This window comes from Echinops telfairi, unplaced genomic scaffold (genome assembly GCF_000313985.2).
Source record: "Echinops telfairi isolate 266 unplaced genomic scaffold, ASM31398v2 ScPeMD7_2;HRSCAF=8, whole genome shotgun sequence".
NCBI lineage: Eukaryota > Metazoa > Chordata > Mammalia > Afrosoricida > Tenrecidae > Echinops > Echinops telfairi.
Window position 1 is genome coordinate 51971650 of NW_022103898.1, and position 26854 is coordinate 51998503.

At 39.9% G+C, this 26854-nt stretch overlaps 1 protein-coding gene across 2 annotated transcripts in view; it reads right to left on the minus strand.

The window, feature by feature from the left end:
* Positions 1-26854, minus strand: part of SYT1 (synaptotagmin 1) — a 645406-nt gene that overhangs the window by 242264 nt on the left and 376288 nt on the right. For both annotated transcript variants that reach the window (XM_004700431.2, XM_013004114.2), the window contains exon 4: positions 24149-24331. In XM_004700431.2, coding sequence (XP_004700488.1) covers positions 24149-24314 — 166 coding nt within the window. In that variant the 5' untranslated portion in view covers positions 24315-24331. The remainder of the gene's footprint in view (positions 1-24148; positions 24332-26854) is intronic.

Here is a 26854-nt window from a genome sequence, read left to right on the forward strand (position 1 = left end):
AAAAAAAAATCATTTTATTGGGACTCGCACAACTCTTATCACAATTCATACATACATCAATTGTGTAAAGCACACTTATACATTTGTTGCCCTCATCATTCTCAAAATTCGCTTTCCGCTTGGGTTCCTGGAATTAGCTCCTCATTTTCCTTTTTCCACTCCCTCTTCGCGTTTTAATGAAATCTTTTTTAAAAACTACTCTTTGACACTTCCAGGACTAAAAAGATGTGTTTTTGGTATCTTATCTATGAGAGTACATAAAATAGTGTTGATACAAAATTTCAGAAAAAATTTAAAGGTGAATGTAATACCAAAATTTTATTGCTTTGTCAATAAACCATGATGCTTAGAATTTGGTCACCGGTCCTTTCTCTTCTTATCTCCTTCTAGCTCAAAATGCTTTTACCTCCTTAAGAGCCAACATTCTCTTAGATCTGCCGTTGGGCTCAACACATTCACCTCTCAATACAATCTTCTTTGTAGTTTTAGCCGTCATCCAGAAAATTGGCTTAGCCTGCCATTGCCACTCTGCTTCCTGTCATGTTGTCGCTTTCCTTGGTGTGGAATTGTTGCTTGCCACATGTAAAAATATCACTTTACCCACTTCTTCTCGACAGTTCTTGGTTCCAGTCTTCTTTCTCATCGAACCTGATGGAACTTCAGTAAGTGCTATGCTTTTGATTTCCAATGGCTGCATGTTCTAATGTGTGCATCTCTCTCTAGTATTATTATTCCTTTTAGAAATTTGTCTATTATTTGGCTGAAAATTTAACCAATGGGAATGAGTTCTCTTCCAGATCTGCAGAGTGACTAAAAGGCCAGAGTCTCAGGGGTTCCGACCAGGAATTGAGGTCCTTTTTGTGATTTAGAGTTTTGTCCCACCTTGCTTTCCCACTCTCTTCTAATGTGACCTTATTCAGAGCAGTGGGTGGTGGTAGATGGGCACATCTAGTTCTTCTGGTCTCAGGGTTGTGGAGACTGATGTCCACATGGCCCATTACACCAATTGTTTTCAAGTGCCTTCACCAATTTCATCATGTGTGACCAGTGAGAAACCAGTAGTTGCACCTTAGATGGTTGCTTATGAGCAATTAAGACCCCTAGTTACTAGTCACCAGAGTAGGATGTAGAGATTGTTAATGAACTTACTAGTAGATAACCATTATTGCTCCTTGAAATGCTTGATCCATCTAAACACTGTCTTCCCTCCCCTCAGTGGGGCAGCATGCAAGTAAACTTTTTGGAAAGATATAATATTTTTAATTTTGTTAAAATTTTGGATTTGGTCCTGACCTCAAAATTGTATTTTTCTCATGGCTCAAAACGGGAATGAACTATTTTTTTGAAGGCACCTTGATGAGAACAAGATAAATATATTACTAAGAGAACTTGTTTGCAGCCACTCACTAATCTCAGAGTTATGTTTAAACACATTTTGTTTGAACTAAATCAATGCATGCATGAGTTGGAACTTAAGTAACTTTACTTTTGGGTTTACCCTACTAAATAAATCTATTTAGAATTACAGTCTCAGAAACCCACAGGAGCAGTTCTACTGTGCCCTATAAGGGCTCTGTGAGTTAGCATTAATTGGATGGCAGTGAGTTTGGTTTTATGGTTTTTGTGTGGTTAACTAAGGAGCTTTGGTAGCATAGTGGGATAAGCATTAGGCTACTAACTGCAAGGATGTCACTTCAAACCCACCAGCTGCTTCCTGGGAGAAAAAACAAGGCTATCTGCACTCATAAAGATTTACAGTCTTGGAAACCCTATCTGATGACACTATGAATCAGAGTAAACTTACTGGCACTGGGTGTACTTGAATATGGTCATCGTGAAATCTAATTGAATTTAATGAGACAGAGACTATTTTGAGGGATTTCTCCGGACTTCCTGAGCAAAGTTTCTTTTGGCTGTGTAAGAATTAGTCAAATTATAAAAGATTGTGACTTTTAGTAGTATTTTTTTTCTTTTTACTACAATTCTTTGAGTTTATATTTCTTTCCTCTCCAACCTTTCCTCTCATAAAATTTGACACAAATATGTAATGTTTACTTATGAACTCAAAGCAAGGTTAAACATTTAACCTTCAATTTTCAATTCACTAGCAATGCTATTTTTAAAAAAATTTTGAAAGCATGCCTTATACCTGGAGACATGATAACTTCAGTAGTTCTTTAGGGGGAAAGCCATTGCTCATGCTAACTCTTGTTGATGTAATAGCTACAATTCTGGAAAAAAATGTCTTAGAATTGCCTTCACTGGCTAAGACTGTCACCTACTTCATCCCACAAATGTTCAGAACAACTCTTCAGGTGCTCGTCACATTCTTGAAGCCAGAGAGAAATACACATTTAAAACAGAAACATCAACAATTATTCAAAAGAAAATGAGAAATCTGAGTTTCTCTAGCTCAAGTTCTAAACTGAAATGTGTGCAAATTTCGAAGGGAAGGTTAATATAATACCCTTCAGGTTTATAATCAACTATGGATGTTTTCTGATGAATTGTAAACAATTACAAGTTTCTATGAAGAGAGAGAAGGCAAATGCTGATGTACCATGAATGAAGTCAAGTGGCAGGTTCTTGAGGACCATGGTTACCAAACAGAAAAACTGTAATGAAGACAAAACTACACAGAAACATTTTCAAATTGTAAAGCTAATGACAGTTCAGCCATGTGCAGAGCCAATGATAGAGCTCGTTATAGGTCAGGAAAAGATCAATGCCAGTAATTGCCACTGTGAAGTCCTTCACTGAAGTACCTTCAAATGTCCCGAATAAAACAGAGAATAATTGATCAACTATTTTAATACACTTGAAAATGTGGACTAAGAGCCCAGGTGAGACTGAGTAAAATGTAGAGCCAATTCCTTTTGCTTTGTGACAGTGTATGCAGAATTCTTTCACATCAAAACATTTATACTACCTTGTAAGCATCGCTAAGTTTTTATTTCAGTCATGCTTTCTACAGTTTTCTCCCTTTGGTGACCCAGTTAACTATATTTTTCATTTAATAACATTTCAGTTAAAGCCTATCATTAAAAGCAATAGCTCATGCAATTCAGGTGTGGGTTGAGCTTTAGAACCGTATCCTTGCCAATAACAAAGTTTCATGATTGCTGAGTTTGGAAACAGGGAAAAAGGATGATGAGATTTTCTATAATTCAAGTGAGATTTTAGTTATACTTTTCCCAAGAAATCTCCTCAAATTAATTCTTGCTGTACTGATTTTATTTTAAAATAGAAACATAAACAGGATCTAGTGATTATTCTTATCTTAATTTACCACCAAAGTTGCAACAACCTGAAAGAAATACTCTGCCTCATGTTCTGCTTGATATTGAAATGTGAGAAAGCATGTGGTTGCATTTGACTATTTTAAGGTATTCTATTTAACAAGATGTAGAGAGAGAAAAATGCATAAAAGGAAAAAGAAAAGAAAAAGATATGTTCAAATTTTGAGACAAATTTGGGGGAGGAATGGGAAATGAAACCATAAATAGGTTATAGATGAAGCATAATACACCAAAGTCCTGGTGGAATTTTGGAATGAGTTAGCATTTCGTAGCTGGTAAGAATCTGCGTGGATTAATATAACCTCTCTTAGTTAGTAGTTGAATGACTTTGGTTATGAACTCTCTGGTTTATATCTTTGGTTATAAACTGGAGATAACAACCAGTATCTACTTCATAGAGTTGTTGTAAAGAATAAAATGTTGTAAAGAGATAATGAACAGTGTTTGTGCTTTATTGAGTACATATTAAAATATGGTGGATAACAGGGAATAAAAAAGACTATTGTTAATTGTACTGTTGAAGGATTCTGTAGCAGCACAGAGGAGCTATGGTTGACCTGTGGGTTAAGCGTTGGGCTGCTAACTGCAAAGGATAAAGATGTACAGCCTCCAGCTAAAGTCCCCCAACCCTATGTAGGATCACTATGAGTTTGAATGGAGCCAATGGTTGTGGATTTGGTTTAGTTTGGGGTATTAAAACAATGAGTTTACTATGCACAATTCTGTTTTCCAATAATCTCAGCACATGGGGAAATAGGTTTTACTTGTTCTCACATAATTGAACAAACCATTAAGTAGCCCAAAGGAAGATGTGGAGTAAGTAGATGAAGTCTCCAGTTTCCCTACTCCCTCTGAACCTTCTCCTTGTTAAACGACACCCCAAGAGTGATGCTGGGAAATGCCCCTGTGCTGACATGGAAGGGGATCGAGTCCTTCATGCACACTGACCAAGCTGATTCTCAGGCAATTTGTATTTTAGCACATAAGAGGGGGGCGCCAAAAAGCTTGTTAAAAATGGAATGAAAAGAAAACGGATTTTTCCATGAATTTTTTGCCAGCCCTCTCATATATAAAAATACACTTCTAATTTCTTAATGTGAGTATACTTGTTTTTCTTTTCCACCAACAACACATATTTTCTCCTCAGTATGTTCTTTCTGTTTCCTAAAGATATTTTTATGTTTTGGAGATTCTGAGTATTTTAAAAAATTCAGTTTAGTCAGGAGGAAGCTCAACTCAGGAATGATGAGACATTCGCATAGGTCTGAATTAGCTTTCAGAGTATGAGGTCTGTCAGAGTCTAATGGTTAGATTATTAAAAACTTTATTATTAAATAAATATCCTAAGCCCCACAAAAAGAGAGAAGTTTGACTCTCATCTTTGTGGGACATTTAATAATAAAGAAAAAAATTGAAGTTTCCCTTCATATTTTTATTTCTTCAGATACATGTTTCTTATAAAGTAGAGATCCATATTGCAAAACATGTTGATGCATACACAATCACTCTGAAATAATGAATACGTGAAGCTTAGTGTCTAATAACAAAATCAATCCCATGTACCCTAGATTGTAATTAAATATCTTCTTCCTTCTTTCTGAGTTTAAATTAAGAACTGCAAATTAACTTCCTCTTTATTGATGTTTTAAAAGCAAAGTTTCAAAATAAAAGCAATAGCTTCACCCTGGGATCGATGATGTTTTCACTGTCTTGGAACAAGCATTCTGGTACCTGTTGATGTGTACTAATTTTCATCGCCAAAATATAACCTCACCTGTGATGGACCCTAGAGCGAGAGTTACTAATAGCGCGCTACCTTCTCTTTTAAGCTCTTTTCAACATGCTTCGGAAGCCAAAGAATATACACTGGAATACGGAACCACTAGCCCAGGCTGCTACTAGCCCTGTGAAAATGCAGGCATATCTGATTATAATGGAATGACACCCCAAAGAAGAATAGACTACAATTAGAATAACAGTTACCTGTTCAAATATTTTACTTTTATGAAACATTAAACGTCAATATACAGTTCAAGTCATCCTTAATTAAATAAAAGGAAAACTCCATCACACTTTCTTTTTAAAAAAATAATTTTATTAGGGGTTCATACAGCTCTTAACACGATCCATGCATACAGCAATTGCACGTTTTACTGATTTATTTTTTGTGCACACTTTCATAAAGTACTCTTTTCTCCTCTTCCACACCCACACATGAGTGGTAGGAAGAATTCTAAGTCAGCTCCCTCTGGAGATCTCTTCATAGGATAGGCACCCTGTAGAATGCCCTCTCCTTGAATGAGATGGGTGAGTATAGAAGCTATTGAAAACCCACCAGCATTGAGTTGCTTGACTCATAGGGACACTGTAGGGTAGGGCAGAACTGCCTCTTTGGGTTTTCAGGGTTGTAAATCTTTGTAGGAGTTGGCAGTGTCATCCTTCTCGCAAAACGTGGCTAGCCAGTACACACTGCAACCTTCGGGTGAGCATCCCAATGTATAACCCACTGTCTTACCAGGGGTCCTTCCAGGGCATTACAACAAGCTTTGAAAAAGTTCGTGGGAAAAGAGAATGAAAAGATAATGACATTTTCCCACAATTTTTTTGGAACCCTCTTCAAATCATATGGCAAAAGTGAAGAGATGTTGCTGACAACACCCAGTACCAAATCAGCTGATTGGAATTAGTAAACAGGGAGTCTATCCTGTGTGGGCCTGACTTCATAAGAGGCACACCCTTACAGAGGGATTGAGACCTTCCTGAGTGTGTGAATTTTGTTGAGAACTTGGAAGAACTTAGATGAGGATCCTAAGAGCTAGATGAGAATGTAGCTTAGTCAACACCTAGGAGACCTTGAGCAGAGTGCCGAGCAAAGCAGGGCCCGATTTCCTGCCCACCGCAGGAAGATAATCCATGTGTATGCTTTAAGCCATTAGCATCCTGATGATATTTTGATGCAGAAATTGAAAACGAGTACAATATCTCTTTCTAAACCAACATGTTGCATATATTTACACACAGAAATGCAGCTTCCAATATTAATTCTGCAGAAAAAGCAAATAATTAGTGCCTATACACTACAGCAGCAGTTTTCAACCTGTGGGCCACGACCCCTTTGGAGGTTAAATGACCCTTTCACAGGGTCACCCAATTCATAACAGTAGCAAAATTACAGTTATGAAGTAGCAACAAAAAATAATTTTTATGGTTGGGGGTCACCACAACACGAGAAACTGTATTAAAGGTTGAGAACCACCGTTCTATAGGTACAAGAGAGATATGAATGTCTATCTCTGCTCTGTAGAATTTTGATGAATGTAGAATACAACAAATAGAAAGGCCTTGGCAAGTTTTATAAACATGCCAAGAAGAGTCCAAGAATGGGGAGAGATCGATTAGTGAAGTAGGAAAAATAGCGTGGATGTGGTTTAGCAACATTTCGAAGTCAAAATGAACGAGTCATTTGAGTGTACCAGGCAGTGTTGCTTCCATTCCAGCTATCAGTGGACTGTCACGACTTTCTTTCCTGGGTTCACAAATAACTGTTGTAAAGCCTACAAGGAGGTAGTGACAATGCCTGCAACGTGAATAGATAGTGGCCATCAGAAATATGCAATAGAGAGGTAGCGCCTTGGCTGGTGATGGCAGTCTCTCCTTTTATCTCATTCGATTTGGTCCCGCAGCACTTACTCAAGTCCTCTGTATCCTGTTAAGTGCACAGGCCGTGTGTCTGCTTGTGCTCTGATGGGAGAGCACAGTTCACACTCACTGGTGTCACCTTCTCACCGAATCCACCGTGTGCTTTGTGAGCTGACGTCTAATTTCAACTTTCTAATGAAACAAGGCTTTCAACAACCACCCTTAAACCAAAAAAACAATCCCTCTACTGGCAAGCTGATTACAACCCAAAGTGACCCTACAGGGTGGAGTAGAAGTGCCTACTTGGGTTCCCAAAGCTGGGCAGCCTCGTTATATCTCCCCGGGAGGCAGAGCAGGTGCGTTCTGACTGCCACCCTCTCCGTAGACAGCTTAGTGCTTTAACCACTGTGCCACAGGAGACCTGCTCTAAGGGGACTACAGCGTTTCTGGCTTGTTCTCAGGAATAATTTTTCAGGATCTATTTGTGGCATGTGTCATGCCTGAATGCTTACTTATATCCCTAATTATTTCTTCTCGCTGTAAAAAGAGAGAAAATCAGGTTAGTTCTCAACTCTCTCCATAAAGCCCATCACGGCTGATGGCTGCAGAATAAATTATGAGCTGATTAGCAAAGCATTCAAGGCTTCCAGAAAAGGGGCTGCACACTTTCTTTCCCAACCATGCTACTTAATGTATCCTATAATCTGATCCTCATGGTTAATTGCAAAACTATTCTTATTCAAAGTTCAGTCTATAGAATGCTATTTTTTTCAAACCAATTTTCAGGTTATGCAAAGTCATCTCTGATTTAAGGCACAATTAAATCCTACACAATTTTCTCAATTTCTTTCCTATCTTTCCCATATTATTTCTCCTTCCTTGTGCCTAGTTCATAAGTATCTTGTTTTAGTACTTATTTCTTTATGTCTTGTATTCATGTTTGCTTCACGTTTTGGGACTCTACTTATAAAATAGAGTGCATACGTGTCTACCTAGGAGGGTTTTTTAAGGTTTAAAGCAGCTTATCATTCAATATATAGATGACTGTAGTAGTATATATCTGTATGGATGCTGTATTAAGTACTCAAAAGCATTGGTCATGGTGATGGTGCTGATGACAATGGCTGTTCCCTTGCCGCACTAGACTGAAAACACAAGTGTGGATTGCCTGCTCTTGTCAGCTTTGTTTCATTCAAATTTTAAGCAGTGCATTCAATAAACTTTTCCCCCCGAGAAACTATTGTTTCTCAAATATTCTCTCTTAGCTTCTGTGACCCTTGGCTCTTCTGCTTTTTCCTCTACTCATTTTTCTCTGCATCAATTTCTCTACTCATCCGTGAGTTTTGAATTTTAAGAATTTGTCGCGAGCTGTCCTCTTGTTTCCTCTCTCCATTCTTACAGAATCGATCTACTTTCACAGCGATGTGTGTGCTGCTCGCAAACCCCAATTTTCTAATGCAGAACCTGACTTGCATCCCCCACTCTCGACAAGGCATGACCCTGGCACGGATCACTAGCTTTTAGGGAATTATTTTTCATTTTCTCTTTCCTGCACACACTCAGATCCAGTCGCAGTGCCTGTCACCAGCATGTCCACAGAGGCTGTCACATCTGTACCTTCCTTTCCACAGCAATTCAGGCTTCCATTATCTCTCTTGTATCCCTTCAATTGCCTCCCTGCTCTCTCCAGGCCCTTCCACTTGCAATCTATTCTCCCCATACACTGCTGCCAGATTGATGTTCCCAAAGCAAAATTGGAATTATGTTACTTCCGAGTTTAAATATCTTGAATGGTCCTGGCTCCTCTTTAACTATTAAATACAGCTTAGATTATTTTGCTGGATATTGATGGTCCTCTCTAACCTAATTCCAAATTACATTTGCAGTTCCAAATGTAATGTCTTTCATGACTCTTCCATACATCTCTTCAGTTTGGGTATGCATTGCCTTCTTATGTTATTATTGCTTCCATGTACGTATTATCTTTCCTATTAGATGATAAGAATGATTATTCTATTTTGCACCCCAACACCGAGTCTTTCATCAATGCCACACACATTTATTGATGACCTACTCTTTGTAAGAAATATAGTATATGGTCTGGGTTATTGCAGAATGAATCAAATTCCAAGGCTATTCTTAGGGAAGATTCTAATTATACAAGTATTTAAATAAGATGCATGTTCAAGAGTAGCTTTCCAGAAGACTTGGTGTTTCAATTGAGCCTTGGCTTTTTACGATCAGGAATCTTGGGGTACATAGAGTCGGGTGTAAGAGAATTTCAGATGTTGAAATATCATAGACTAAGGAACAAATGCAGGAGACATGTCTCCTTGGATGGTAAATCATTGAGTTCACACACAATATATGTACTTGAAAGAAAAGCAAACAAAATTGGAAAGGCCTGCTGGTGTTATATTTTAAAGGGTTTTGCGTGCAAATGAGGGAGTTGATAAATCGGCAAAACAAGGAGTAATTTAGAGCAAGGGACTGGCATGTTCAGGACTGGGCTCCAGTAAGAGTTATCTGGAAAATTGATGGAAATGGTTGTCCTTAGGTGGACAATAGTTGTGGGAAGACTGGTTAGGAGGCTCTAATAACAGTAATGTAGACGAGGACCCAAAGTAGAGCAGCGGTGGGAACGGGTGCAGAGACAGGATTTGAACGAGGTTAGGGGAGTTATTAACTAGTTGGGCAATGAGAACAAAATTTGAGAAGAATCAAAGACAGTGTCCAGGTTTTGGCCCTTTGGGTAGAAGGACATCGGTGTCTGTGTGGTTTGTTGTGGGAAAAAAACAAAAACAAAACCCCATAAGTGTGGTTTTAGAGATGGATTTCAACAGCGAATGGAATACACAGAGCACTGAGACACATGCAGCTTGTAAACAATTCCCTTGGCCTCATTCCAGGCCCGTCTGTACAACCCGTTCCCACCGCTGCTCACGTTTGGGACCTCATCTCTATCGCCATCACTAGCGCCTCTGAACCAGATTCTAGAGCTGAAAACAATGAAGTTCATGGTCATTTTCATTTGCATTTCCCCACTTACTAAAGATGCATAATCTTTGAATAAGTTTATCAATCATTTTTGCATCTTATGTGATTGTTCAAATCCTAGTCCTGTTTTGTCCTTATGATTTATTCCTTTTTCCATTTTTTATTGTAGCTAAGTACATATAACACAAAACCTATCAGTTTATCTATTTTAAGGACACGGTTCAGTGGCATTAATTGCATCCAAAATGCACAACCATACACACTATTTCCATAGCTTTCTCATTACAACAAATAAAAGTTTGTACTATTTAATCTTTTCTCAGTTTTGTATTGTATGTAGTTTTACTGTGTATACATATATGAAAGTATTTTTTGTTACATATACAAAGGGACCTCATAAAGTTGTGGAAAATGGAATTAACAGATTAAAAATAAAAATATAAACTTTATTTCTCAAATAAGCTTCACCAAAACCAAGACTCTTCTGTAAGCAATGAAACCAGTCATTGAGTCCATCCAGAAGCAACTGGTAATTTAACTGGGTTGATGCAGTCTCTTTTATATTATCAACTGAAGAAAAATGGGTGTCTTTTAATACTTTTTAAGATTAGAAAACAAAACGATGAGGCCAAATCAGGTCTTTAAGGTGTATGCCTAATGATTTCCTACAAAACGCAAAAAATTGTCCTTGCTTGGTGAGAGAAATGAGCAGGACCAAAGCCCTGGTGGAGAAAGACTCTCTGGTGAAGTTTTTCTGCTAAAGTCTTGGCTCAATTTCTCAAAACATTCTCCTATTAAGCAGATGCTCATTAGCTCTCTAGAAAGTCAACAATCAAAATGTCTTGATCATCCTAAAAATGTATACCATGACCTTTCCTCATGATAGGCCTGTTTTTGCTTTGACTGGACCACTTCAATCTCTGGGCAGTTACTGCTTTGATTATGTTTTGTCTTCAGATTATACGGGAAAAGCCATGAATCACATCTAGTTACAATTCTTCTGATATATGCTGCAGGATAATGATCCCACTTTAAAAAATTTTTGTTTGAATACTCTGCCGCTGATCTGGGTGAAATGTTTTTGACACACATGGCTCAGAAAGTTTGTTCCACTTTAATTTTTCAGTCAGGATCTTGTAAACTGCGCCAATTAAGAAGTGGTTGATGTTGGCTATTTCTGCTGTTTATCATTGGTCATCTTCAATTAGGGCACAGGCAAGATTAATTGTGTCCTAGTAAATGGATGTGGCTGATTGGCCACTGTGGATTTCGTCTTCAACATTGTCTCCCCTTAAAATAAGCTGCTCATTTGTAAATTTTCAGAAAGCATCAGTTATTTCACCATTATTCCACCCAAGCTTCATCATAAATTTGAAACTTGCTCTTTCTTCATTTTTAGCAGAACTCATGTTGTTCTTTCAACTCTTTTCAAATTGAGATCTTATTGTTCTGAGTGCTTCCAACTAGATCCTGTTCAGATATTTTATAAGTAGTCAGTTTGAATTTATTTTAATGCAAATGGTTTTTGAAATATATGCATACTTTTTCCCCAAAATGTGCTTTTTCCATAAACGTTTTGGAGACTTCCTGTGGATGTTGTGTATATTCTTTCACAGTCTGTGACTTGTTATTTATATTCTATGGCTGTATTTTAAAAACCAGACGTCTTTACCTTGGAGGAATGCACATTTAGCAGTTTTTTCCTTTATACTTATTGTTTCGGTTTCTCTCTAGAAAACATCTATATCAGGTTCGTAAAAAATTATATACTTTGTTTTCTAGAAATTTTATCATCTTAGTTCTTACATTCAGATCTGCAGCTTGATTTGAGTCACTAGCGAAATAACCCCTGAAGTCATACATGTGTGTACACATCCAATAACATGATGGAGGGAAGGCCTGACAGCCCCTGGTGTGCACACGATGTGGAGCGAGTGGAAGTCTCCTACGTGGTCGATGGGTGGAGAACCAAAACAAATGGTCCACAAACCATTTTAGCAGTTTTTATAAAGTGAAACAAATATTTAACATAACACAGTTGCCATATAATGGACTCCAATTTATAATACCCTCCAGTAGGTCAGAAAAGAAGGGAATGCTTTGACTGTATAGGTCCATCTGCCCTGGTGGAGTGCCTGGCCAACCCAAGTGAGCCAGTAGGACCTTTTCAAGACCAATGCAAGATTGCCTCAGCCTCCAACTGAAGGTGAGCTCGTCGCAACCGACTCTGGGAAGCCAGCTGTATGGCTTCCTATTTTGGAGGAACTGGTAAAGTCACGCAAGTGTTCTAACTTTTCTGGAGATCATTAAACCTAAACTCTCATAGAGGCATACCTGTGAAGGCCTATCCCATCAGTAACGAGGATGTCACAGTTTAAGACTATTTCATGCGAAATAGCACAACCATTTCCACCCCGATGAAGACCTGTTAGGCTCCCAGTGAAGCCAGATTCCAGCCACACCAACAGGTCTGGAAAAGAAAGGCGGCTGGCTCACACAGCTGCAGAAAGGTGAGGCGACGTGGGACAGTTCCCATTGTCCATGGGGGCAGAAGATGGCTGGCAAAGGGAGTTTGAAGCACCACTTCAAATGACCTTCCCCAGTGGGGGTGTCATCAGTAATGACAACAGCTGAGAGGCTCCGGGGCTGGGCTTTGTGTGGCTGGTAAAGTGAGACAAGGAAACACAGAAGCAGTACAAACAGCTGCTCACCAAGGTGAACTTGACAAAAGTGCCTATTGTAAAGCATTCCTTTGTAACAGGATTTCCGGCTCTCTCTCTTTGTATGAAGTAAAGCCAGGGTTGAAATGACTGAACTCTCTGTGAAGGTCCAAGTCGCTAGGCTGTATTGTATAGCAATTGCCATATGAACTAAATACAGCTTGGTTTCTGGGCGTTCCCAGGGATTATGCTGTATTTTAGAATTGAAAGATGATACTAGTACTAAGCTCCAGATGGCCACTTTGGAATAAAAATGCTTGTGAGGAAGTCTGTTTACTTCCAGTACCATTTGGGTGGCTGCTGGTATTCCACCTCGGAATCACCTTGAGTCACCACCAGCCAAAAGGGCCAAACCAAGCCAGGACTCGCTTTACTCAGTACTCACACGGAGGAAAGAAAACAGAGGACAGAGAGATCTGAGGGGCCGGCCCCAACCCCAGCTACATGGACACCTGCCCCTCCCCGCAGAAGAATTTGCTTCAGAGGACAGCATTGAATCTGCAGCTCCTGGAGAGGGACATGTCTGATCAGAGCACACGGAAGCAGATGAAGGGTGGGGGAAGAGACAGTGGAACACATCCTGGCCCACCAGGCCTTGAGGATGATGAAATTCCTGCTCAGAGCAGCCAATCCACAGAGAACACATGGCCGGCCCCACTATGAGACACAACACCCCTCACTGACCCATAGCTCTACAGGGGACAACACTGGAGACACAGTGTGAGAATCCCGCCTGATCTGATCCCACCACACAGAGGCAAAACACTAAGGGCAAGGAACAGAACAGCAAGGGGAACAGAGCAACGAAGTCCCCAGGGAATACCAAAAATACACTTTGGGGCCAGGGCTTGGGGCCCCATCACACTTGACCGGAAAACACTCCTAAAGGCCAACAATCAGTCCTTGAACTAACTACAAGCTTTTCCTTCTTGTTGTGTTTTGCTTTGGTTCTGTCATTGGCTTGTTGTTGTTTTGTTTTGTTGCTTGGTTTTGCTCTGTCTTGCTTTTGTGCATGTTATTATCTCCGCAGGTCTGTCTAAATAAGATAGGCTGGATGAACAATATGGAGGAGAAAACAATGGGACCCACAGTTCTGGGGATACATGGGAGAGGGGGAGGTGGGACCCACAGTTCTGGGGGTACATGGGAGAGAGGGAGGTGGGGGAAAGGAAGTGGTGTTAACAAAACAAGGTAACAACAAGTGATGCAAATCAGTGGTGAGGAGGGTGTAGGAGGCCTAGTAGGGCATGACCAAGGGTAATGTTAACGGAGAGGAATTACTGAAACAGGATAGTGGGGCAAGAGGAAAGTAAAAGGAAACAGAGGAAAGAACTAGGAGGCAAAGGACATTTATAGAGGTCTAAATAAAGTCATGTACATATCTAAATATATTTATACATGAGGATGGGGAAATAGATCATGTGGATATATGTATAGGTTTAGTATTAAGGTAGCAGCTGGACATTGGGCCTCCACTCAAGTACTCCCTCAATGCAAGAATACTTTGTTCTATTAAACTGGCATTCCATGATGCTCACCTTCCAGACACAATCACTGAAGACAAAGCGGGTGCATAAGCAAATGTGGTGAAGAAAGCTGATGTTGCCCGGCTATCAAAAGATATAGCATCTGGGGTCTTAAAGGCTTGAAGGTAAACAAGCGGCCATCTAGCTCATAGGCAACAAAGCCCACATGGAAGAAGGACGGCAGCATGTGCGATCACAAGGTGTTGAAAGGATCAGGTATCAGGCATCATTCAAACAAAAAATCATATCATTGTGAATAAGGGGGAGTGTGGAGTGGAGACTCAAAGCCCATCTGTAGGCAATTGGACATCCCCTTATGGAAGGGTCACGGGGAAGAGATGAGCCAGTCAGGGTGCAGTGTAGCACTGATGAACTATACAACTTTCCTCTAGTTCCTAAATGCTTCCTCTCCCCCCACTATCATGATCCCAATTCTACCTTATAAATCTGGCTAGACCAGAGGATGTACACTGGTACAGCTAGGAACTGGAAACACAGGGAATCCAGGGCGGATGACCCCTTCAGGACCAGTGGTGTGAGTGGTGATACTGGGAGCTTAGAGGGAGAGTGGGTTGGAAAGGGGGAACCGATTTCAAGGATCTACATGTGAACTTTTCCCTGGGGGGATGGACAACAGAAAAGTGGCTGAAGGGAGACGTCAAACAGGGCAAGATGTGACAAAATAATAATTTATAAATTCTCAAGGGTTCATGAGGTAGGGGGCAGCAGGGAAGGAGGGGCAAAAACAAGGAGCTGATGCCAGGGGCTTAAGTGGAGAGCAAATGTTTTGATGATGAGGGCAATGAATGTATAAATGTGCTTTACATAATTGATATGGGTATGGATTGTGATAAGAGTTGTATGAACCCCTAATAAAATGATTTTACAAAGAAAAAAACAGGACAGAAGACAAGTGAAAGAAAGGTCAAAGGATGGGAAAAAACAGAGAGAATAAGGGGACAATGAGAAAAGACAAGCTGTAAAGTGACGAAAGGTAGGCCACAGAGCAAAATGGGCCTGGGGAGTTCCCCATCTTTGGGTCAGCATGGCATTGAGGGTTGACTTTCATTAATAGGCCCTCCTTCACCACCTTTCAGGGAGAGCTTTTGTAAGTTCTTTTCCCGCAAGTGTAGCATTGATGTGGGCCCTTTGTGCTAAGGGTAGTAATAATTCTGCCTACCATGAGGCCAGTTTGTGCTGGGCCTGGAGACATAAAGATGAGCAGACAAGTATCCTCAGCGTCATGCAGCTTGTATAATATTGAGGCACAAATGCAAACATCTAAGTAAAATATCAGGTAAAAAAGCCCAAGTGCATGTCAAGTACAAAGAGGGAGAGCGTGGGGACGTGAAGCTACTTGCTGTGGCTCGTCTGTCCTTAGTCTTTGTAATTCCCATCCAGGGACTGGATGGAACAGCCACCTAAATATGTGGAGGTCTCTAACCAAGGGGTTGATAAGTTTTGCCATTTTACTGGGTATGAGAGTAAGCTACCCTGCGAAGCAGGAAGAGTCACACAACCGTCAAGAAGCAAGAGACACCAGCAGAGGGTGTGCAAGATCCCCATCTCAAGTGGGGGAGGCACTGGAGCCCAGAGATGGCCCAGAGCTTTGTTACATTAGCCAGAGGAGGCAGAGGCCAAGGGGCTGTGTGACGGAGAAGCTGATGCTGGAACGCGACATGGCCGTGGGATAACTGAGAAGAGCCCTGCCGTGGACAAAAGGACAATATTCTTACTGTTTTCAGATCCTGGCTTGTGCTAACTTATTTATTTCTCTAACAAACACCCACAATTAGGAGAGTCTTGTCCATGAGTTCTCTGTGGCCACTGCAGTGGATTATGGAAGAGGGAGAGAGGAGGGGCAAGAGGCTTGCCATGCAAGGGAAGGTTGGTCAAGAAAGTTGGAGAGTGGAGGTCAGAGGTAGGTCTGACCTCTGCCTCCTGGGAATTGTCCTTGGGCACACGTGGACTTAGATTATCCTTCTCCTTTGCGTAGCCAGAGGAGGTCAGCCAGGGTCCCCACACCCTTTCCTCAGAGACTTACTCTGAAGGGCAGCATGGGAACGGATTGCAAGGGACAAATAGGGTTTTGCAGGGCTGAGGTTATGGACTGATAAGTAGAAGGCATCCAGATGGTGGGGCAGTGTCACACACGGAATTCTAAGCACAGGAAGGAGAGACATGAAACAGTCTGGATTGTAAATTCGGTTACCCTACAGAGTGGTACCTACTGGAACCAATGGTAAAAGGTGAGCACCAGATCAAATTGTCCTAGAAAGAACCGTCTATGGCTTGCAAAAACATTGAGAAATGTACAAGTTCTGGCAGAAAATTTGGAGTCTTTACTCTTATTGAGGCTCAGAACCAAGTTAATATTATATGCTTTGGTTTAATTCCTTAGCATGTCATATATAGTTTAGCACATAACAATTGCTATATAAATATATATTGGAAGCTTCTGAATTTTGAATATAGCCAGCATTATATCCCAACATGTCATATGTATAATATATGTATAATATTGTATATGTATAATCATATTGTATATATTACAATATAATAGCCGCTCATACCATATCTGGTTCAGTACCTACCACTATCTTTACTTTATATATAGAGTAAATGGTTTGCTAAAGGGCATACAACTAGTAATGGCAGAGCCAGATTTTTCAATCTAGGCAGACCAGCTCTAGAGTTCATGCTGTTTATCATACAACATACAATTTATCTTGTAGCAAGCAGCCCCCCCCCACTTGATCTTAGTAACATATTTTTGACCTGATACTGAATATGTAACCAATTCAACAAAGTCTAAACTCTTTTGGCCTGATGACGTGTGCCACAGCAGTCAGGGAATTCAGTATTTCTATGATGAAGGAGTGCTGGTGGAGCAGTGGGCTCGGCAGTGGGCTGCTACCCACAATGCCCAAGCCCATCGCTACTCAGAAGGAGGAAGGTGAAGCTGTCGGCTCCTGTGGAGATGTACAGTCTCAGACGTGTTCCATACATATGTCTCTGTGTGTTGGGATTTGCTCAATTGTAGGGTTGGTTTTTGTTTTGCTTTTAGTTATATTACAATAATAATAATGCTTTACGTTCTCTAAAAGAGTTTACTGATATTAAATAATCTGATCTCAATGTTTGTAAGAGTGAATTTGTTCAAATAAAACCTTACTTTCAAGCCTTTGAACAATAAGGCTCAGTCAGTGATAACTTATTGGCCTGAGATCATGGGTCAGTTCCACGTTTTTTGTGAACAGGTACATACTACATTTTACCAATCAAATACATTTCTATGATTTTGTAGTTTACTGCTGCCTTTTTTTTTTTAAGTTGCATGTGTGAAAGCAATTTAACACAGAAGAGAAAAAGGGAGTGGATTAAGGGGTTTTGAATCACTCTGGGGTGGCAGTTTCCATGAAAGTGTTGCTTGGTGAGAACGCCTTTAAACGAGCCAATGTTTCCTTCATATTTATTTCAAAGTTATGTAAGTTCACTCTACAGGTCGATGAGCAGGCATGTGAACTCAGAAGATATCAAGTTCAAATCCCTTCATGATAGCATGCTCGTATATGAAGACCAAAACCAAAAAATAAAGCCGAGTACTAAAAACATAACTATGCCACACAGTTTTCCTCTGGTTTCTGCTTCTAGAGTCTTTATCTAACTCAATAGGCATGGACCCCAGCCTGACAGGTCAGGAATGCAGTGAAAACAGCCGTGTCTGCTTCTCTCATGTCACTGTTCTCTCTGTAGATGCAAATGCCTTTGTTGTCAAGACATTGCTTAGTGAAAACACAGGGTGCATTTTGACCTGAAACTGCTATGTAATAAGAAATAGACATTTAAAGCAATCTAAAAGGTGTATTTGTATATATTTAAGAACAGAATAATTCCTGGGCTACTTTTTTACAGGTCCAAAATAGGATGCATTTCTCATATTTGCAGATGTGTCTTCATTCACTATCTTTGAGGCGTGAATGAAATGAACCTAAATAAGGTTTAGGAATTTGGCTGAGATCTCACGTCACTTGGTGGCCATGTGTACTAGCTGTCAATCCATTTTACCCCTGCTTTGGGAGTTGAGAAAATCCCTTAGTGCACACGGGATTCATTTTAAAGGTATTAATTTCTTGGAGGGGGATTTTCTGTACCCTAGGCTTCCAAGAAGAACACAAAATTCAAGGAGGTATGTAAACTAACTCCTTGAAAAGCATCAGTAGTCTGTACATACTTTTTAGTAGTCTGTTCTTTTGTTAGGTATCTACATTTCATATAGGAAGCTGATTTTGTTGTTGTTAGGTCCCAACTCATAGTGACCCTCTACAGAACTGAGCAAAACACCGCCTGGTCCAGTACCATCCCCACTATTGATCCCCTGGTGGCAGCCACTGCATCAACCCACCTTGTTGAAGAAAGGCCTTCCTCCATTGGCTGCCCTTCGTTTTAGCAAGCATGATATCCTTCTCTTAGGACTGGTCTCTACTGAAACCATGTTCAAAGTACACTTGCTCTTCTCAATCAGCCTTACACAATGGCCCAGTTTATTGTAAATATTTTATAATATTCCATTTTTATATCAAAGCAAAAAAAAAAAAAAAACCCAACAAAAAACCCCAAACAAACCCAGAGCAACTGCACAGGACAGAAGAGTTTCCTAAGCTATAATTCTTTAGACAAAGGTCGCCATATCTCTCTCCTGCAAAGCGACTGCTGGATTTGAACTGTAATGTCTTACGCAACCACCATGCACAGCCGCGTCGCAGGCACATTTAGATCCGTGAAACATCAGCTTCTGCATGGCTACAAAGGGGTTGCAAGTGAGAAATACCATTACAGGAGACAAAGGAGGAAAATTAGTGGGGAAAATGGAAAAGGGAACACCAAGCGGGGATTTGTCTTCCTTAAAGCAGGCACTGATGAAGTCGGTTTAAAGAATAAACTGAAACTACATTTTAAAAAAGTTTAAGAACTGTCTTAATCTAGGTGACCTGAATAGCAGGTTTTCTAGCCTCTAAATAGACTTGTTAAAATAACACAGCTTGAGTTTAGAAATAGTGAACACTTACAACATTCGTACTTTGTGCCCGACACTGCTAAGCACTTCAGATGTGTTGAGCCTTTACTTAACAACACTCTAATGTATTTTTATTATCCAAAAAAGCCCAAACAACCAAACGAAAAAACCTCACAGCCATTGCGTCCGTGCTGACTGCCAGTGACAAGCGCAGCGGGTTTCTGCGATTGCAATGGCTTTGGGAGCAGAAAGCCTCATCTTTCGCTTGTGGAGCTGCTGGTGGCTTCAATTGCCGACAGTGTGGATCACAGCCCAATGCATAGTCACGACACCATTTTTGTACGTGAGGAAACTAATACAAAGAAGGATCATGTTATGTGCCAAGGTCATAACTAGTATGTGGTGGAACTGGGATTTGAACTCATACACTCAGCATCTAGATTCTGTGCTTTTAATACCTGTTTTCCACCATCTATCTAATCCTTTTTCCACATGAATGAGACAATTACTCTTATCCCACACACTCAGATTCTGGACTAAGACTTCAAGTTGTGGCTCCTTGGCTTGCTGCTGTGCTTACGGAAAGGTACACTCTACTTCAAGAAGCTCATAAATATCAAAACCTTCATCACAGCTCTTTGGATGGCACAAGTTCATGCTTTACAAACCAACCATGGCCCTAGTCACAGGAAAATCAAAGGTACCAAATAAAGAAGCATTTTGAAAAGCCTTGTCTGCTTCATTTAGATAAGAGTGTACAGAATGAACTGAAAGATAAAAATGCTCAGCATTTACCATTTCCTTTCCTTTTTAAATTTTAAGCCCTGTGGTGTTATGGATGATATCATCAGGCAATTTGGTTTGAATATGTGCCATGCTGGACTGTGTGGATTACCCAACTAATGACATGCACACTCCTTGCCATTATGACACTGCTCTTCTCACAAGTGGGAATTTCAAGTGACAGACGAAAGCTGTTTGCTATCAATTTTGCAAAAAACACATCTGCCAGATAGCCAAGATTTAGTTCTGAGACCGGAATCGATTAATATTCTAATTTGTTACCTGTCATTAGCGTCATACTATATTATGTCAAGTCAAAAGTGATAACCTTTGTATAACATATGTTCCTGAAGGAATTGGATTTTAGGGATATATTTAATTTTTGTTCAGTGATGCTTCCTGTGTACAGATTCCATTACAAATTTCAATTAAGCAAGCAGTAAAAAATGGTGACGGATTAAAGTGAAGGTATACAATTTATGCACTGTTGCATATTTTTTAATAAAAATGTGCTCCTGTGTTTATGGCATGGTTTTTAAAAACTTATTTACTATAACGTTTTAGATATTTTAGGTATTTCACTTATTTGTTTCTGTGGAAACAGGGAACAAGAGAGAGTACCATAATATCTTTACAGGAGTTTTCCAAAGTTCCTGACATCGTTTTAGGTCAGTGCTGTTTTTCGGTGCTTCAAGGGAGTTCTGACTCACAGCGACCCAATGTAAAACAGAACAAACCCTGCCCAGTCCTGTTCCACGCTCACAAGTGTTCTTATCTGTGAGCCCTTTGTTGCAGCTGCTGTGATAATCCATCTTGTCACGAGCCTGTCTTTTTTACCGCCCCTCCACTTGAGATGCTTAGTCAGAAGCACATCTTCATGGATGGTAACAGACAGACTACCTAATCTCATGTCCTTCCCAAGGATGGGACATTGGGAAGGGATGGTGTCTTGGGAAGGACTGAAATGCCAATGAAAAGGTACAGTACGGAAAAGAAAACTAACATTTTATAGGCATTTGTTTTCAGTTAATTTTTTTCCTGTCGAAGAAGAAAAACGAGAAGGTAAGACTAGCTGGCTCTCAGTTAGGAAAGGCTAAGAGGATGACGTTGGCACGATAAGATGGAAACCCTTTTTCAGTGTGAGCGTCATAGTTAAACAGTGAAACGGTGCTTTCCTGAGCGTCAGAAATGGCAAGTTTTTAGATGCTTTAGTTTGACAGCATCTCAAAGCCTCAGAGCCTAAGGGGGAGGGAGTGTCCAGGATATAAATTAAATCAGAACACATTCATATATTCATTCATCCTAAATTATGGGGATACAGCATGTAAAAAACAGATTCATTTTCTTGCATTCATGAAATTAAATTCTTTTGGAGGGAGAAGAGTAATTTAATCAATAATGAAATATATCAGATTGCTGATGGTACTAAGTAATATAGTGTGAAATACAGCAAGAATGGGGACCAGAAATGCTCCACAAATGGGGTAGGAGGAATGGATTGCAATTTAAAGAATGTGGGAGAGGAATTCTAACTAAAAAGATATAATCTGATGAGAGACCTAAAGGAGTGAAAGTCGTGCGACATCTGGGAGAAGTATGCCAGGCAGATGGAACAGCTCAATGGCAGTTTTCCATATTTTCATGTCTGTCACACTGTTTATTCTTGCAGAAAAGAAGAGAGCATGGAGGGCAAGACAGAAGATACGTTAGATTGGCGTTATTTATTGCTTTCTCTGGGTCCCAACAGCAGATGTCTCTGAAAGCAAACATTTTGATAAACTGTTAAGTGATATGAACCTCTGATATGTGAACTGGTCTCTGCCTTGTAACTATGACCTCCAAGTGATATCCCCAACCCCAACTTTACAGGCCCGAGCACAAGGAAGACAACTGCGATCGTGTGTTCCCATCTAGCGAGCCATCCTCCTCAGTCTCACTTGCTATAGCTGCGGAGAAGAGCTGTCAAACGTGCCAGGAGCAAGGCGCCCTGGTGGCGCACGTTAGTCTGTGAGTTGTCAGGTCAGTAGTTGGAAACCACCAGCTCTCCTGGTGAGAAAGATGAAGCTGTCACTCCTGTAAAGATTTTCGAGTCTCCAAGATGCAAAGGGGGCCGTTCAACTGTGTCCAAAAGGCTCACTCTGAGTCAGAATTGCTTCGATTGTGGGGAGTGAGGGCTAGCTAGCAGCCAAGGGGCTCTGGTGGTGTAGCAGGAAACAACTTGGGTTGCTAGCAACAAGGTCAGTAGTTCAAACCCACTAGTTGCACCTTGGGAGGGAGCTGAAGCTGTTTGCTCCATACATTATGAGTCAGAATTGACTTGATGGCAGAAATTTGGGTTTTTTTGGGTTGATGTTGTTTGTTTTTGGATGTGGTCAACAAGAAATCTTACTGCATTTAATGAGACGGCCACAGAGACTAGTTTGATGGGTTTCTCTAGGGTCTCTTCTTAGACAAGTCTGTTTTGGCTGGGTAGGAATTAGTCAAATTGTAAAAGATGCTTGCATTTAGTATTAGCTTGTGCTTCCATTTGCTCTAATTCTTTGCAGTTACATTTCCTTCCTCCCAGACATTTCCTTATATAAAATTCTACATAATTATATACTCTCCCACTTAGGGTTATTCTGAGTTGGAACAGGCTTGATTGCAGTGGGATTAAGTTGTGATTTTTGGTGAAAGGAGACTGTCAGATTAGCTTATATTTGTAAGAAAGAAAAAAAAAGGAAAGAAAATGCCACAAATTGGCAATTATTGAAGATAAAAAAATAACTTGATTCCTTATATTGTTTCATTTCCCCATGTTATTATAAAGTAATTATTTGACAGACCTTACTCATTTCTTATCTGGGTTATTCCAACAGTCTGCTAGCTGTCCTTTGCCCATCTACAATCCATTTTCAACATAATAGGAGTGATTTTTTCTAAAACCTCCGTCAGATCACGTGACACCTTTGCTGTGAACCCTCCAACAGAATTTTAGTTAGTTCGGAACAAGAGCTAAGAACACCCTGAGGCCAGGACACCGCGGACTGCTGCTCCACCCAAGGCGGTCACCTGCCACTGGCCCTGCACAGTCTGCTTCGAGCACACTGGGCCTCTTGCTGCTCCCGGTCCTCGTTGTCTATATTGCCCAGATTTTATGGTAGTTTGCTCCCTGCTTTCTGCTGGTACTTTCCCCAAGGAAACGCTGCCTGATCACACTGAAAAGCCAGAGCACTCCTTTACCTGTGCGCTCATCCCTCTAGTCATTCTCCATTATTTTTCTCAGCATACAGGATGTATCTGTCTCTCGACTAGTCATTCCTCCGACTTTTAACTGGAATAGAGCTCCTAGCACTTGAAAAGCTTAGTATAAAGCAGGTGTTCAATAAACATCTGTTGAACGAATGAAATATCTGATGTATGTTTTAAGACCCTTTAGGAGTCTAGTGATTGCATTCAATAATAATTAGAGAAAGCAATTTTAAAAATAGCTTGCTTAGGTTCATAGACATCTATGTGAAGCTTCAGTGTTTTGGTATTAGAAGATCACTCATTAGAATAATCAGAAATGGTAACAACATGTTGTTTTCCACTCAATATTTTTAGATTTACCAGTTCCACAAGAAATGGGAAGAAAAAAAGTCCGAAGTGCAATTTAAAATTTAAATTAAATGCCATAATTTGGGCTTAGTGCTTCATTCATACAAATAAACTTAGGTATGGATTTTTTTTCTAATGACAACAAAGATAATTTTTAAAAACTTTAAAAAAATATTTAAAAATGTAAGCATATGACTACCATAAACTCAAAATTTCAATATTGGGAAATCAAATTTTAGCTGTTGCTTATGAATAATCCTGACTGAAATATTTTAATAAATAAAGATCGAAGACACACATAATGCAGTTTATGAGCATTAATGGTTTTAAAAGAAAATGAACAGGAAAGAAGAAATTTTTACAGAACCTATATTAAACCCAGAAGCATTTCTTTTACATTGTGTTTCCACTCATGAAGTAGATTTAAAGACTTAATAACCGAAAGAACATTCCATTTCCAGGAATATTTTATTATTGGAATATTGGTATTCAAGTAATAAAAAATCAAACAGAAGTATATTAAGAAGAATGCTGCATTCTTTGAATCTCATCCAATTATTCTCACTTTAATAATACTTTAATACTTACATGGAATTTTATGCAACTCATTCATAAACTTCTCCTTCAGCTTAGAGAACGCATCCTCTTTTCCTTCCCCGGGACTGGCCGGCTCAGTGGCATTATTCACTAGAGCAGGCGTAACTGTGGTGACTGGCGGAGCTGCCAGGGCCTCGTGATGACTCTCGCTCACCATCGTAGGTCCAGGTGAATCTGAGGGCAGGGAAGCAAAGAAAGAACAATTCAAAATGGCTTAACTGATGCACATCAAAGCTGTACCGAAGATGAAAAAGCATCCGAGAGTGCACCTGCTCCCGGGGTAAATAGCCTGTCATTAGCATATTACTTTATGTTGGTTCATGAAATATTTATGGAACCACAGTGGAGAGTCCTCCCCAGAAGGTAAGACCAGACGCGGTTGCTGCATAGCATTCTCTCCCAACAATACTATATAACTGCCATCTATTAGTTATTTATACAGCCCATTATTTGGCATGTAGATTTAACCATTAGCCCATTTCTGACTTAAATGTGTATAAAGCATTTCCTGACAACATACACACTCTAAACCCCAAACTCCCCATGTTTCCTAAAAGGGAAAAAAAGATCATTATCTGTCTTGGAAATGTGGATAAATAATGCCATACATTGAAAATGTTAGTGGACTTCAAAGATGGCTATAAACTATCCTATTTAAACATTGATGCACTACTAAGCTATCATGAATGTGGTTTATAAAATGATTTTTGAATCTCATTTATTGATGGTAGGTATAACTGCCACACTTTTTTTTTTTTGACATTTACCTTAGACAATACTCTGATCAATAATTCACTTGTCTTTCTGGGAGGTAAGACGGTAAATGTGGCGTGATTGATTATATATATCAAGGCACTGATGAGGCTAATGAATACATAACTTACCTGTTGAATTATTCTTTTATTTAATTTTATTCTCTTATTTGCTTCACTAAATAATTATTTAGAAAGTCTAGCTCTAAAATGTTAAAAAAAAACCAACCCAAAATAACAGACCTATTCCTTAAAGCAGTCAATGAAACTTTAATCCTGAGATCAGAAGCATTCTAATCCTTTTAACTGGCAAAATGAATTTTGACAAGGCATCTAACCTCTTGATACCTTCATCTATAAGGAGCCTACCCTTGCTAGAGATTTCTTAGTGAATTTATAAGTTAAGTGCTCTGTAAATGTAGTGAAGGCTATCGAGAGAGGTAAAAATGAAGCCATTCCCCAATGTAAAACTATTCTGCACTTTAATAATTTGACTGTATAATTTAAGATTTCGGGCTATGCTATTGAAAGAGTCAACATGATACTGAGTGGGGATAAATAAAAGCAGCAAGGGCAGTAGGAACATCATAGTCTTGGCAGGAAGGTTGATACACCCATAAAGCCTTTTTGATCTGCAAAGAAATGGAGATTGCCAACAAAAGAGAGGAGGCTTTTCTATATTCAAAACTTCTGTGAATTGATTATGCATACTCATATGTTTGGGGAAAGCACATTTGAAAGTAGAATAATCTCAGATGTTTGGGATTCTTATGATAGTCTTAATCAAAGTTTAGAGATTTTAAACCTTCTGGAATGAGATCAAGGCTAAGGCTTATTCATATGCATAATCAATTTTTCCCTTGTCTGATAAATCTTGAAGCCCTGGTAGCAGAATGGTTATGCGTTAGGCTGCATTAAGCAGTTTGAAGCTATCAGAGGCTCTGTAAGGGAAAGATACGCCTTTCTGCCCCCATAAAGAGTTACAGCCTTGGAAACTCATAGGGGGCATTTCTATCTATTACTCTTTCTATAGCTTTATTTTTATTATAGGAAAAGTACACATAAGAAAACATTTGCAAATTCAACCATTTTTATATGTATAAATCTATGACAATGGTTACCTTCATCATGTTGTGTAACTATTAGCTCCACCCTTTCCCCAAATGTTACCAGCACTATGAACAGACATTCAATGCCCTTTAAGCAATGGCTTTCTTTTTTCATCCCCTTTACCCACTCTCAGAGCTTTTAACAAGTGTGAGCAGCTATGTATTTGCCTGGTTTCCGTATGAAACTGTTTTCAGGGTTCATTTAGGTTGAGTATCAGCACTTCATTCTCTTTATGGCTGAGTAACAGGCAATTGCATAGATCACACTTTGCTCTTCCAGCATCTCTTGGTAGGCATTTAGGTTGTAAATACCCCTGAAACAAACATTATTAGTTTACAGACTCGCTAAGCACTCCTGATTTCAATTCTTTTCAGTGTCTATCCAGGATTATGATTTCGAGGCCATATATACCTTTAATGTTTGAGGAACTGTACCCCCCCACCCCCCCACAGCAGTTGTACTAGTTTGCAGTCCCACCAATAATGGTCAGATAATCATTTTAAATTCCAATATTGATTAAGTTTTGGATTTCCCACAGTCGTTGTGTGCTGTCAAGTCTGCTTTTGGCTCATGCAAAACCACAGCAAATGAATGACAGGGACCCTCTGGGGGCAGTAGGCCAGCCCCTGAGGGTTTCTAAGGCCCCAAATCATTCCAGGAGCACACAGGCTCACAGGTCCCCCTCAGGGAGCTGTGGGTTTGAACTGCTGACCTTATGGCTGGCAGCTGAAGGGGTAACCTATTGTGCCACCATGTCTTCTTCAGGTACTGAGCCAGGGTAACCCAAGGTGCCAGACGAGAGCTGCACCATGTGATGTTTAGGCTCCAATCTTGA